Source organism: Echinops telfairi, unplaced genomic scaffold (assembly GCF_000313985.2).
Source record: "Echinops telfairi isolate 266 unplaced genomic scaffold, ASM31398v2 ScPeMD7_1;HRSCAF=3_0, whole genome shotgun sequence".
NCBI lineage: Eukaryota > Metazoa > Chordata > Mammalia > Afrosoricida > Tenrecidae > Echinops > Echinops telfairi.
Genome location: NW_022103896.1, coordinates 29758558 through 29773379, shown reverse-complemented (window position 1 = coordinate 29773379; position 14822 = coordinate 29758558). Strand labels below are relative to the sequence as shown.

The 14822-nt window shown below is 41.7% G+C and overlaps 1 protein-coding gene across 1 annotated transcript in view; it reads left to right on the top strand.

Annotated features, from left to right (window-relative positions):
* Window positions 1-14822, top strand: part of PKHD1L1 (PKHD1 like 1) — a 182255-nt gene that overhangs the window by 106122 nt on the left and 61311 nt on the right. Inside the window, 8 exon segments of the mRNA XM_045287100.1 lie at window positions 438-679; window positions 3425-3561; window positions 6044-7073; window positions 8896-9087; window positions 10954-11105; window positions 12839-12998; window positions 13541-13709; window positions 14698-14786. Of these exon segments, the coding sequence (XP_045143035.1) occupies window positions 438-679; window positions 3425-3561; window positions 6044-7073; window positions 8896-9087; window positions 10954-11105; window positions 12839-12998; window positions 13541-13709; window positions 14698-14786 (2171 nt within the window).

The following is a 14822-nucleotide window of genomic DNA, read 5'->3' as shown; positions in this document are numbered from 1 at the left end:
TGAATTAATGTATTTACATGTGTACACACCTATGCTTATACCTCTATCGATAGCTTTTCTTCCTAGATCGTTCCTCTGTTTCCTTTTACCTTCCTTTGGCCATCAAATTTACCATACGTATTTTCCTCATTTTGCTCTTTATTTTTAAATCTTCCGGTTCTATTGAACACCGTATGTAGACTTTAGCACATTTCTATGCACAAATAAACATATTTATGACATACAGATTCTGAAGATGGGCATATCTATATGTATGCACATATATGTATGTACATGTCCATATATACATATGTACATAGATATATGTACCCATCTTCAGAATAAACATATTTATGTAGCTTAAAAAATTAAACATTAACATGATAAAAACTAAATATGGCCATCTATGTAAATATCTAGAGTAAAGTTGAAAAAGCTTTTTGTTACATTTTTTACAGACACAGCCAAGGAGAGAATGAAAAAAGGACCCTAGGCTCGGTGTCTGCTGATGGCGTCAGCATAACGCTGACTCGGCCCCTGAACTACATGCACTTAGGCGTCACTGTCCCACTCCCCGATGGAACCTGGTTTGAAGCAAGAGCAGAAGTTGGAGTTCTTACAAGGAATATTGTAATACAGGGATCTACTAATGTGGAGTGGAGTAACAAAATTCCAGCATGTCCAGATGGGTTTGACACAGGTAATTTTAGCAGCAATAGTGTGGCCGCTATGATTCCGCTACACACTTGCAACACGTATTTGGGTTATACTGAGATACAAGATTGTAATCTCAAACTCCCAGTTGTTATCTGATAAGAATAATTAAATGCTGAAAATTTGAAATGCTAATGGTATTTTTGAAGGAAGCCTTCTGGGTCTGTGAATTGGCATGGGTCTAAAAAATAAGGAAGAAGCGACAGATTTCTACTTGTGAAACTTGAATTAGGCTTCAAAAATCTACCGTATATACTCATGTATAAGCCGAGTTTTTCCAGCACAATTGTTTGTTGTTGCAGGTTTTGTGGTAAAATTAGGTGCTCTGGTGATATTCGGGTTGGCTTATACTTGAGTGTGTAGGTCTATGACTTTTCTGCCTATACTGAGGTAAGTAAGTCAAAAAGTACTGTGAGTAAGGGACCAGTTCATACATGCACAGATTCATTTCAAACAGAATGTGTTTAAATCTATCTCTTTGATTATGGATGGCTGCAGGTAAGTTTGCTCAAAAACACACCTGTGTTAGTCTCATTGGGGTATCTTCAAAAAAACAGTACAACCAAAGCAGTGGCTCCCAAGGGGCCCTGCTGTGCCTGTTAAATTGAAGGCAGAGAGGAAACCTCCAAAGAGCTTGGTGACTGTTTTTGGAATTCCAAATCTTGATAGGTTTTCTTGAAGGACAACAGGACAATTATGGGGGCTTCTGCTGAAGCTTTTTAAAATCTGAAAACTGCACTGATGAGAAAAAGACTAGGAAGTTGTGCTGAGGATTTCCCCATATGGCATTTGTGTGTCAATTTCTGACCCCATCATTTGCTCTTCTTTCAGAGTAGCGAGGGCTGTCTTATGAGGTGTTCTTTGGGAAGCCTTACCCCTTTCACCCTACAGTTCTGATCTTGCCTCTTTAGACATAATTTCATTCCCCAAAGTCAACATTTAAAAAGTACACAATTTGAGCCCCGTGAGGATGCCAAGATGCCCATTTTGATGGACATCAGAGAGCACAGAATCTTAGAAAGGTGTGAGAGGGATGAAACACTGCCTTCAGAAGTATATAGACCAAGGGAGGACATGGCAAGACAAAAATCGCTTCCCATTTTGGTAGTTTTGTTCCATAAAGATTTCTATGATTTCATAGCAATACTTTTGACTTTTTCTCACATATATGCCAAAGAACACTGTAGTTTGTTACCCAGCTGTCCCATTTTCTAGAGTCCCAAAATTGGTTATCTCTTACCACAGATTACTTCAGGTCAGAATACTCTGATTATCCCTCTGACCTGTAGTGTGGTCATAAAGCCTACTTTTTTAGGAGCTCTGGAGATGCTGTAAACAGTGCACTGCTAACCACAGTGTCAGATTTTCAAAGTCACCAGCTGATCCTTGGGAGAAAAATGAGGCTGCCTGTTCCTATAAAGCTCTTCAGCCTCAAAAACCCTGTATAGGGTGGCTATGAGTTGAAATGGGCTTGCTGGCAGTGACATTGGGATAGCTCTGTCTCTGTCTAAATACTTAGAGAGATCTTGATAGGACAAAAGGTAACTCACCAGGCTGCTAACTGAAAGGATGGTGGTTGGAACCCACCCAAAGGTATCTCAGAAGAAAGGTCTGGCTCTCTGCTTTTGAACAATGTATTCTTCAGAATCCTGTTCTACATGGCCACTCTGACCCACAAAGGGTCATCAGGCGTCTGAGACCATGTGACAGTATCTAGGGTTTTTATATCTGTTGTTATGTGCACACCTCTTGGCTTCTACCACCTTTGGCCCCATTTTTCCCATTGAGGTCAGAGAACTCACTTCCACTGCTTCGTCTTCCTTCAGTATCTCTGTGTGTTAGTCTGGGTAGACTAGAGAAATAGATTCAAAGACTATCATATGTGTATAAGAAAGAGCTTTATATACAAGAGCAAATGAATATTGAGAAAACATTCCAGCCCAGTCCTGATCAAGTCCTTATAAGTCTGATATTAACCCATATGTCTGATGCCTCTATAAAGTCATATTCAGACTCATGAAACACATGCAATGACGTTGAATGCAGGCAGATCACAGGCCAGTGGGTGGAAGGTCTTGTGAATCCAGTAGCAGTGTTAGCATCTCAGTGCTGGCATCGGTCTCCACGTGGCTCCTCCTGCTCCAGAGCTCTAGCCTTGTTCCATGTATCTTGTCAACAGAGAAGTCTCACAGGGAGTCAGCATATGTCCCGCTTCCAGCGAGCTATTTATGTCTTTAGCACCTCCAAATGAGACCATTGAGCTGTGACCTGATTGACAGCCTAACCTTCACTTGTAAGTCTCCAATTGACAACAGTTTATGTAACAACCACACCCTGCCACTAGAGAACGTCACTGAGCACTTCAAAGGGCTAGTGAAAGCAAGCTTGGGCCACAGCTAAGCCTGAGTTGTTGAGGAGAAGGGACAATTCTGTTAGGCTGCAGACAGAGAGAGCTGATGAGAAAGGCTGTCTGGCAGAAGTTGTGCCCTCTGCTTGGGAGATGCAGGAGCCCACTGGGACCTCCTCAGCTGAGGGCGAGAGCCAAAGATCAACCACCTCAAGCTTAGCTTTCTCTCATCCTTTCCTTTGCTTCTTGAGCTCATAGAAAAGATAAGGTAGAAATCACATGTGAATAAAAAGGCACCAGTAAGATGGAAAAAAATCATTATTTAATAATAACTCTGTAAGGTGGCTTTTCTCCTATGATATTTTTAAAAAAACATTTTTACAGGTGAATTTGCTACACAGACCTGCCTCCATGGAAAGTTTGGAGAAGAAATAGGAAGTGACCAGTTTGGAGGCTGCATTATGTTTCATGCTCCGGTACCTGGTGCTAACATGGTAACTGGAAGGATAGAATATGTAGAGGTAAGAGGTGTTATTATTAAATCATAGTAGTTTGAGACCTCCAACAGGTATCGAGCTCCTACTGTTTTCCAGATGCTACTTATAATCATGTAGAGGAGACAGATAAATAAATAATATCAATGTGCCCAATTAAAATTTTATGTAAGTTATAATAGTATATAAATATGTGCAAAACTATGTCAGTTTCCATGAGATTATGAGCATATATACATCTTATTCACATTTAATCTACATACTCAAGTTTTAGCACAGCTCCTGTGAAACATCCGCTAGAAGAAAGAAATCCAAAAGCAAAGACAGAAAGAGAGGGAGGGAAGGAGGGAAGGACGCAGGGAGACGGAGAGGCATGAAAGGGAGAGGAAGAAACAGAGGAGGAAGGAGGAAGGAGGAGAAAAATCCAGAAAGTGCGATAGAGCAACACTATTTCACAAGCGCCTGCCTCCGTCTCAGTGGTGAAAACCAGTCTGAAGGGAGTAAGCGCATCACAAAGCAGAGCACTCTGGTGGGAAAGGCAGCAAGGGGCAGGGAGCCGAAGGCCAAGGCGGTGCTACATGGGGTGCTGGTAAGTGAAGGAGGACAACTGGATGCAGCCGTAGATTTGCCCAGGACTATGGATTTACAGCCTGTTCATAGAGCAAATGGATTTTCCATGGAAGCATTTTTCCGTAAGAACCTTTAGAAGATAAACTATGAAAGGGTGGCTAATATTCAAGCTAAAAAGTTAGTTTATACAGAGATAAAGTAGAGATAGTTCAGAAATGTATTCATCAATGAAGCAAGTGAATGACAAGTCTTGAAAAGAAGAACTGAAAGGGAGGCTTTTCTAGAACTGTAGTCCTTTCAAGAACAAACTTTGAATCACACCACTCTTGGTGTGTGAATGTTTATTGATTTGTAAGAGAGGTACCTGTATGATTAGTTAATTTACTTAGGGCGATGTCTGTTGTCAACAAGAATGAATGGGTGCATGCTTCCAACATCCTTCTTGACAACACTGGGGGTTTTTTGTTGTTGTTGTTGTTCTTTCTGATTAACTGTTTCTTGTTCTCAAAGCGCCGCTGACAGAAGTCTACTAAAAGTAGAACAAATGCCCACTCTCCTACATTTATTCTTGGTTGCTTGTGCTTGTGTTATTATTCTCTTCGATTCACGCTTTCTTTTCAGGAATCCTTTTAGCCCCTTGGCCCATTTTCTGAGGGCGAATCTAATCAAAACCAGATAGTAAAATCCATAAGTATGATAATCCAAATATCTCTTTAGGTAAAGTAATACAATTGTGGCTTCTAGGTGGTGAAATGTCCCTCCCCTTGGTCATGCTGCACTTGTGTCCCATCTGAATACACACTGAGTGCAGGCACTCAGGTTAAACCATATACTAACCATCAGTAATACTGACTTTTTATTTTTTTAGTTGACCTAAAAATAAACAGTAGTAATCTGATTGTATGGACACGCACACTGGTGTAAGAAGCCAGCATGGCACAATGGTTAAGAGTTTGACTGCTAACCTTAACATTCAGACCCACCAGTCGCTCTGCAGGAGATCAAGTTGGCAGTCGGACTCCACTGAGGTTTAGAAGCTTAGAAACCCGAACATGATAGTTCTATTCTGCCCTGGAGGGTCGCTGTGAGTTGGAATCAACTTGGTGGTGGGCACGAGTATTCTGTGACTGGAACACGGACCCATTCACAGACCCACACAGTGTTTCATAGGAGCACAGTTGAGAGTCAGAACGATGTGGATTAAATGGAGTTTGGGGATCATGAGCAAGACGGTCAACCTTTCTACCCCAGTGTTTGTCCAACCATGAGATGGGATTGATGGTAGTGGCTACTTTGTAGGGTTGTGGAAAAGAAGACAGTACAGACATTAAACATGTAGCACATATTTGGCACATGGTAAACATTTAATAAATGTTCTTATTATTAGATAAAAAAGCAAATTAACAGCGGTTTCTGTGACTCATTCTCCTTCAGAGGAAAGGAGTTTTACTTTCAAAGCACACAAGGTTGTTAATACACTAACATGAAAAACTGAAGAGTTTAAGATGACTTTGAATTAAAAAAGTACAAAAACAAAACAAACAACTCCCCACCACTGAGTCAATGCTGATTCACAGTGACCCTCTGCAGGTTTTATAACTGCTTATGGGAGTAGAAAGCCCAGTCTTTCTCCCATGGAGCTGCTGGTGGTTTCGAACTTCCGAGTATGTGATCACAGCCCAAAGCTCACCCACTATACCACCAGGGCTCCTCCATGAGTCTATTTGGTAAAAAATAAGACTGTTACACATGGATCCTATTAAAAAATAATGAAGAGGGATCAACAAACATTTTCAAATGAGAAACATAAACAAAGGGAAGATAGAAGTATATTTAAAGTTAATATAAAATCGAAAACATTTTAGAGGAGAAAAATACAAACGAGACAAATGCTGAGTCTGTGTGATCAGTAAATGGCTGTGATTTCTGGACCCGACAGGTATTCCATGCCGGCCAGGCTTTCCGGTTGGGGCGCTATCCAATCCATTGGCACCTGCTTGGAGATATGCAGTTTAAATCTTATGTAAGAGGCTGTGCAATTCACCAGACTTATAACAGAGCCGTTACTATCCATAACACACATCACCTTCTGATCGAGCGGAATATTATCTATGATATCAAAGGAGGAGCATTTTTTATAGAAGATGGTATTGAATATGGCAATATCCTGCAGTATAACTTGGCCATATTTGTACATCAAAGTACCAGTCTTCTGAATGATGATGTGACCCCAGCTGCATTCTGGGTAACCAACCCAAACAATACTATACGGCACAATGCTGCTGCTGGTGGCACTCACTTTGGCTTTTGGTACCGAATGAACAACCATCCTGATGGACCATCCTATGACCGAAGCATCTGCCAAAAAAGAGTTCCTCTTGGAGAATTCTTTAACAATACCGTTCACTCTCAAGGTTGGTTTGGACTATGGATATTTGAAGAATACTTCCCCATGCAAACAGGATCTTGTACATCTACAGAGCCAGTGCCTGCGATGTTTAAGTCACTCACGACTTGGAATTGTCGAAAAGGTGCAGAGTGGGTTCATGGAGGTGCCCTTCAGTTCCACAATTTTGTGATGGTCAATAATTACGAGGCTGGAATCGAGACCAAGAGGATCCTGGCTCCCTATGTGGGAGGCTGGGGTGAAACCAGTGGAGCAGTGATTAAAAATGCCAAAATAGTTGGCCATCTCGATGAGCTGGGAATGGGCTCCGCGTTTTGCACAATGAAAGGCCTGCTTCTCCCCTTCAGTGCAGGCTTGACGGGGTCCTCCATACACTTCATGAACTTTGACCGTCCCAACTGCGTAGCTTTCGGTGTGACATCCATCACTGGAGTTTGTAATGACAGATGTGGAGGCTGGAGTGCCAAATTTGTTGACATCCAGTACTTCAACACACCAAACAAGGCCGGGTTTCGATGGGAGCATGAAATGGCACTGATTGATGTGGATGGCTCGCTTACAGGTAATGTTATTTTTCATGGGTGACAAACCACACTGGAAATAGACTTTTGTTAACCTAGGAAGTGGAATTATCAAAGAAAATTCAGATAAATCCCACAGAGACCCAAGTTCCCAGCTGTGTAACGACTTTAAGCTTATAGGCAAGGTGGGACTGGTGGGACCCAGGTGGGACCTTCTTGTCTGGAGAAGTCCCAAAATTAAAGCCGCTGACCCCAGATATGCCCTTTCTCTCTTGCATTTGCCCCTCTCATTTTGGATTTACAGCCAATTTTGAGAAATGTTTTTGGAGACATTGGTCACCAAAGTAGTCATTTCAGTTTTCCAATTCCTCCACCTTATTGTCCACTAGTTATACTATTAAGAAACGGTATAGAGGACCATGCAATTTCTCCAGCCAGCCATGTCCGTAGACCTGTAAGTTCCAGGTTACTTACATTAAGAAATCTGGTCCCACGGGCACATCCTGCTAAAAAGTCTCCTGCACTGCAGGGTCAAAGTCATTTACAGGCCTGCTGTTAACCCTTTTATTCCCATGTTGAAATTCAGAACTTGTTCAAAGAATATGTTAACTCTCGTACAAAATTCAGTAGATTCCCTAGCTCAAGTATTTTTTAGCATTTCAAGTTCAGAACATGTCATATTTTCTGCTGCACACATTCATTGCTTCTAGAATTTAGAGTTTTTAAAAATGTATCATGTTAAAGGAATTTCTGTGGTAAAACAAGGGTGTCAGAGGAAAGGAAGATGACTCTCCAGGAGATAGATTGGCACAAGGGGCTACAATAATGGGTTTAAAATTTAGCCACAGTTGTGAAGATGGTGCAGGATCTGGCTATGTTTCATTCCATTGTATGCACAGTTGCTATGGGAGTGGACTTGCGAGTACCTACAAACAACAATGAGGCATACTGCATAATGCGATATAAGAGACAGAAAGCTTACCGGTATTTCCTTTCAAAAGATTCTTTGAAAATGAAACACTATTCATCTCAATATTTAAAGTTCTCAACAGCGGTTGTTGACTTCTGTCTCAGATCTAATTGTGCCTTTACAGAAGGAGAACATTTGGGCCCTTTTGCTTTGTAACTCTAGGTAACTTTTAGTTTTACATAGTTCAGCTTAGATGTTTAATGTTAGTTGGCAGTACAGTAGTTTACGTGGCAAGTTCTACGGTCAGATTCCCGGAATTGAATCCTGCTTTCAAGTAGACTGCTAACTGAAAGGCCAAAAGGTCAAACGCACCACCCACGCTGTGGTAGAAAGACTACCCCCATAAAGATTGACAGCCTCGACTGCCCTAGACGGGGCTGCTCTGAGGGGGCAGCCACTCGATGGCAGAGGAGGTGGTGTCATTGACTGTATTCCGAATGTCCTTCCCATCGTCTATTCTGCAAATACTCTAGTGCTGATGTTCTATTTCTGCCACATCCATGTTAAATCTTTCACCAGAGTCAACGAAAATATTATTTTACTACCACTTATGTTAGCACCAATTTTATCAAGGCGGCGTCATGGGTTATGCAGTGCAATGCTAACCACAAGGCCGGCAGTTGGAAACCTCTAGCCGGTCTGAGGAAGAACCAGGAGGCTTTCTACTCCTGGAAAGAGCGACCGTCTCAGAAACCCAGAGTGGGCTCTCCCTGTCCATCAGGGTCGCTTTGAGTCGGAATCCAGTAGATGGCAGCAAGCACGGGGTCTTGTTTTCCTATTTCTATCAGTGGTCCAGGGGCCACCGTGCGTGGACGTTGCAGATAGTTCGCCAGGGCCATGAACAACAATAACAAACGTGACCTGGGAAATATACAGTTTTGTTCCTGTCCTAGGACGCCCGGGACACACTGTCATCCCACACAGCCCATTGCTGGATCCGTCCCATTGTACCCAAGAGCCCGAGTGGAGCATCGGATTCCCTGGGTCCGTCTGCGATGCCTCTGTCAGCTTCCACCGTTTAGCGGTCAACAAACCTTCCCCAGCCTCGCTGCTGGAAAAGGACGTGGTTCTCTCGGCCTCTTTTGGTAGGTATTTTCCTAAAAAGTTCTCATTTTCTTTCGTCTTCACTGGGTGCAGCACATTGATATCTGTGCAAGTCCAGGCAGAAACCAGTAAACTCAGTCGGGTACTTGAGGAACATTGGAAACGCTGATGGAGCAACTCGATATTCTGCTTAGTAAGGAGCCCCAGACAACAATATAACGGAGAGCAGCAGAGTTGGCCTAGTCCTTGGAGCAAAACAGTAAAAATATACTTTTGTTTTTGTCACTAAAAGCAAAAATGTTCATTTTATTTCCTGATGGAGATGAAATGGGGAGAAACATTTGCTAGCTGAGTAGCAGCTGTATGCCAGTTCCCAGAGACTGGCTTGATTCACCTGTGTTACAGAAAAGAAACACCTGGAACACCAGCTGTGCTGGTGCGCTGGACACCGGATGGTTCTCCTAATGCTCCCTCGGAAATGCAGGCTAGAGAGGCTATCAATAGCTGTTCTGGTGATAAGTAGGACCCCAGTGCATGGAGACCCAGCCAATGGCAGTGAGTTTTGTTTTGTTTTTTCTCATTGCAATGGCAATTTCAAAAGGTCATGCACTCTCAAGCAAGCTCTTTTCAAGTCATTGAGAAAGTCCTGTGGTGGCCATTGGCAAAAAAAAAAAAAAATGTCAACCAACAACAGAGCAATCTACTCCCCCTACTGACACAGTGGCTGTGAAGAGAGCCTAAGAGCTCAAACCGAAAGGCTGTAAGGCTGGCGCAGGGCGGTGCTTCCTTCTGTTGTACACAGCGTTGCTATGAATCAGAGCCACCTTAAAGACACCTAACGACAAGAACTCTGATTTCAAAAAGAAAAGAATGCATAGATATTTACCAGATAATAATCCAACTCATTATAATTCTCATATTTTCAAGGATTTTTATAGTATAAGCTTTAAGTGGCTCTGTCAAGGCCCTTCAAAAACTACCATTAACCCATATATTAAGAATTTATTAATTTCTTTCCCTTATATTTTTTTGTCTTCCCACTTCCCAAAAGGACTCATTTAGTCCACAATTTTAGTCCTAGCTTCTTCTCCAAATTATTTAAGAGTTGCTAATCTAATATAAAATTTAATCAACTTGAAGAGAGAAAAAGTACAGAATAGAATGAATTAATCACATACCTTTCCTTACATTGTAAAAGACCTTTTAAGTTTTTCTCCTGAAGCTGTCAGGCACTCTCTCAGCACCCAAACACTTCTAAATTATATATACTTTTCCACAGCATTGTTAAATGAAACAAATATATCCCCTATCAGGTCATCTCGGTTCCCAGTATGCCATTCACAAAATGTAGGGTCTGGTGGCCTGTGTGGGGATGGGTCTAATTGTAGCCTAGCCTAGGAAGGGCTCTAACTCAAAATTTTCCATTGGTATCTAGAGGGATATTGATAAGCTCAACATACATAAGAGAATCTCATAAAGAACCAGAACTTATATTTGCATACACTATGAATCAAGGATTCGGAAAATCAAGTTTTTAAAAGGATGGAAGTGGAATTCTATTTTAGATCAGTGGTACTTCAAGAGTAATAGGAATACATTGAAGCACTTTTATCTTAGTAATAGCAATTGTCACCATCGTTCCATTTTATGTTTCTGTAAGGAACAAAAACTCCATCTGGACTCAGAATTCCAAATGAGAAAGTATTTTATGTTTCACTTAAATGAAATATTAAACATTGAGGGCCTTCAGTGAAACAAAGACATTTAGAACATTGAGTAATAAAATGCAGCTCTGACCCCTTTGGAGAGCCCCATAGACCAGAGCAGAATTTTACACTTGTACTTGCGCTGAGGAGGGATCATTCTCTGTGGGCTGAGATTGCCTTTAATTTTGTGTTTTCCTACAGGCACAAGCATTGTTCCTTTTCAGAAGAAACGGCTGACTCATACATCGGGATGGATGGCTCTCATTCCAAATGCAAATCACATTAATTGGTATTTTAGAGGGATAGATCACATAACTAACATATCATATACGTCAACGTTCTATGGATTTAAGGTAAACAAAGATGTATCACATCTGTATTCTGATCATGGCCATTGCCTATTACACTTGTATTTGTACGCGAACCACTCGGCAGACTCAGAATGCCTTTGCCTTGCATAACCTTTTGGTAAATCCTGCACGTGACCTAAGTAAGCCTTTATGACCTAAATCACCTCTCCTCTAGGGAGCGAGTCAAGAAAAGCCCCTCTGTTGAGCTGTAACCACTGATGCTGCCGTACGCCCATAACACTCGTTTGTGCGCCTGCTACTGTCACCACTGCAGTTAACAGCACAGGGGCGGATGTATCTGACCACCTCTGGCTGCCCGGTTGCCATGAGGCAGGGGTCAGACACGCCTCTGCCCTTTGCCCTTCTGTTGCTAGTCTGACACCAAGTGTTGCTCCCACACCACTCTACATCTATTCGGGGCTCAAGGATTCATTGCAATGGTCACCCAGCTCATAGGCAGGGCTCATGATTAAGGGAGTTTTAGGGAAGTTTACGGGTTACCACACCTCAGGATCAGTAAAAGTAAAGCTATAGGTGTCGCGCCACAGAAACACCTGTCCTCAGCAGCCAAGCAAGTCTCTCCTGAGCCCTGAGCCTGCCTGCCTCTGTGGACCACCAGGTCAGCCGCTTGGATTCAGTGCCTCCCCTGAGAAAGACGAGACTTTCTGCTTCTATAACGATTCACAGCCTCGGAACTCACAGGGACAAATTCTGCTCTGCGCATTTCAACTAACAGCCACCCTGTAGAACTGCCCCGTGTTTTGTTTTGTTTTGTTTTTTTAATGGATTAACTTGGGACATATGAATCCTTACCATAAAAATCACAACGCTAGACATATCCCATTGTCATTTAGTTTGCTGTCCTGTGTGCATAAAGTAAGGTGACCAGATTTAAAGCGGGACACCAGTGACTGGGGGGCGGGGGAGGGGGGTTAAAATTAAAAATTAAAATTAAAAATTTGGTCTATATGGACCAAATAGACCGTTCCCTAGCTTGTCGTGCATTCTTTCCAAAAATTGGGACTTTTTTAAAACGCCAAAAATCAGGACTGCCCCGCCAAAAGCGGGACGTCTGGTCACCTTAACATGCAGCCTTGGGAAAAGGTGTCATCTTGAGGCACAGGCTCCCTAGGAAAATGTTTAAACACTTTCTAAACCAAAACTCACTGCCATAGAGTGGATTCTAACTCATAGCAGCACTGGAGAGGGTTCCCGAGGCTGTTAATCTTTACAGGAGTGGATAACCTCAACTTTCTCCCCTGTTGCTGCTGGTGGGTTTGAACTGTGGATATTGGGCTTAGTAGTCCAATGATTACCAAAGGGCGTCACCAAGTCTCTTAGAAGCATATTCAGACATTAAAAATAAACAACACTCAGTTTACTGTATTCTTGACCATGTGGAATCTTGGCTGTCATTAATTCAGAATGTGTGTGTGTGTGTGTATGAGTTTGCATGTGGGCACACATGCTCTGCCATATACCTTCCTACCCACCTACTACCAATCTAGAGATCACGATGTAAGTCTGATTGATCCTTTCCTTGACTTATTAATACAGTTAGCATTATCACCATAGACATGTAAGGTGTTTATATGAAACGGGCAAGAGAAAAACCAAACTAAAACCCAAACTTTGTTTTTAAATAAAGTAAGGGCTAATTTTATGTGATAAAGTTAACATGCCATGCAGAGTATTAGCACATAAAACAAGTCATATTTTGCTGTAAACTTTTACAGAAAGAAGATTATGTAATCATATCTCATAATTTCACTCAAAACCCTGATATGTTTAATATTATCGATGTGAGGAATGCCTCTTCAAATCCCTTGAATTGGAACACCAGCAGGAATGGCGACTGGCACCTGGAAGCAAACACTAGCACTCTGTACTACTTAGGTTTGTATTCATGAGATGGCGGTGACGGTTTCCATCTGGTGCTGTGTCTAAACCAGCCTTTTACGCCTGGTCCCAACCGCTTTATCTCACAGAACTGGAGGACATGTGTACCAGACAAGCAGATTTATATATTTTGTTTTCATTATTTTTGGAAAATTCAATGCTTAAGAATAAATATTGTCTTAAGGTTCTAAAGCATCTATTTTCCCCAAGATATCTGGATTATGGATTTCTCAACAAGACACGTACACTTTGGCAGGATTTCTCCATCATATTCCATAAGTCTGAGTTATATGTGCCCCGGTGGCACATATGTATGTATAGTGACTGCGGCCCACCAGGTTGGCAGTTCCAAACCACCAGCTGTCCTCATGAGAAAGAAAGAGTTATAACTCAGAAACCCACAGGGGCAGTTCTGACTCAATGGCAGTGAGCTTTTTTGAGTTTTATTATTATCTAGAGAATATCTTCTAAGAATGCCATGAATTTTGGAAGCACTTTGATCCTCTTATTAATGTAAACTGCTTCTGTGTCACTATCAGTGTCAGGAAGAAATGACCCGCCGAGCCAGCCTGTGTCGGGGACACTGGATCCCGAGGTGACAGACGTCACTATAAATTTTCAAGCTTACTGCTGTATTCTTCAAGACTGCTTCCCTGTGCGTCCCTCTTCAAGAAAACCAATTCCCAGGACGCGGCCTGCCACATACAAGTGAGTTTTCTTGTTTAATAGCCTTGATACGTCTGACCATAACCACCTTTCACATGTCACCGAATGTTTAACTTCATTCGTTCATCCTTGTCAGTTTAGAGACCATTTTTCGCACCCCTCCATTCACAGAGTCAAACAACATCCCCCTCCCATTTTCCCCATGAAAGAGTAAATGAAATTTAAATGGGCCTTTAAATTTAAAAGTTAACATGCATTCATGTTAACTTTTCTATCATGGAAAAGTCTTCCAGGAGATTTAAATAATTTACATTTTAGACAAAGGCTCATAGGATTTAGTGGAGGAAAAATGATACCAATTGTGAATGGAAAGCTAATTTTCTTCAAAAAGAAAAACTATGTAGGTAGTTTTTGTGTGTTGAGTGTTTTAGTAATTGCATATTAACTTTTCTATTTAGTGAAACTCTGAACCACCTTGCAATTTATCATCTTAAGATGTTTAGCTTAGTGCTGCAGCTAAGACAGTCATTATATTCAAGGGGGCTTGAGGAATTTTGTAGGAAAATGGAATGAAAAGATAATGGAATTTTTCATTAACTGTTTGGAGTCCTCTAGTATATAGACAAGGGAGCCCTGGTGGTGTAGTGGTTATGTGTTGGGCTGCTAATTGCAAGGGTATCAGTTCCAAACCACCAGCTGTTCCTTGGGAGAAAGAGCTTTCTACTCCCATGAAGAGTTACAGTTTCGGAAACTCATAGGGGCAGTTCTACCCTGTCCTATAGGGTCACTATTCATCAGCATCTATTTGTTGCAGTGACTGAGTATATGGATAGGAGCCATGGTTGGCTGCTTTAAAGTCAGCAGTTTGAAAGCACCAGCTGCTCTAAGGCTTTCTACTTTCATAAAGATTTGCAATCTTGAAAACCCTCAGGGGCAGTTCTATTATGTCCTCTATGGTCACTGTAAATCAGAATCAGCTCGTTTTTGCATATAGAAATAACTGATGAGAAAATTTCTCTCTTTTTCCCAGTGTATGGTCAAATGATTCTTTTTGGCAATCATCTCGAGAAAATAATTATACCGTACCCCAGCCAGGAGCAAATGTGGTTATTCCTGAAGGTAAAAACATTAACACAAAGTTAATAAAATACTCAT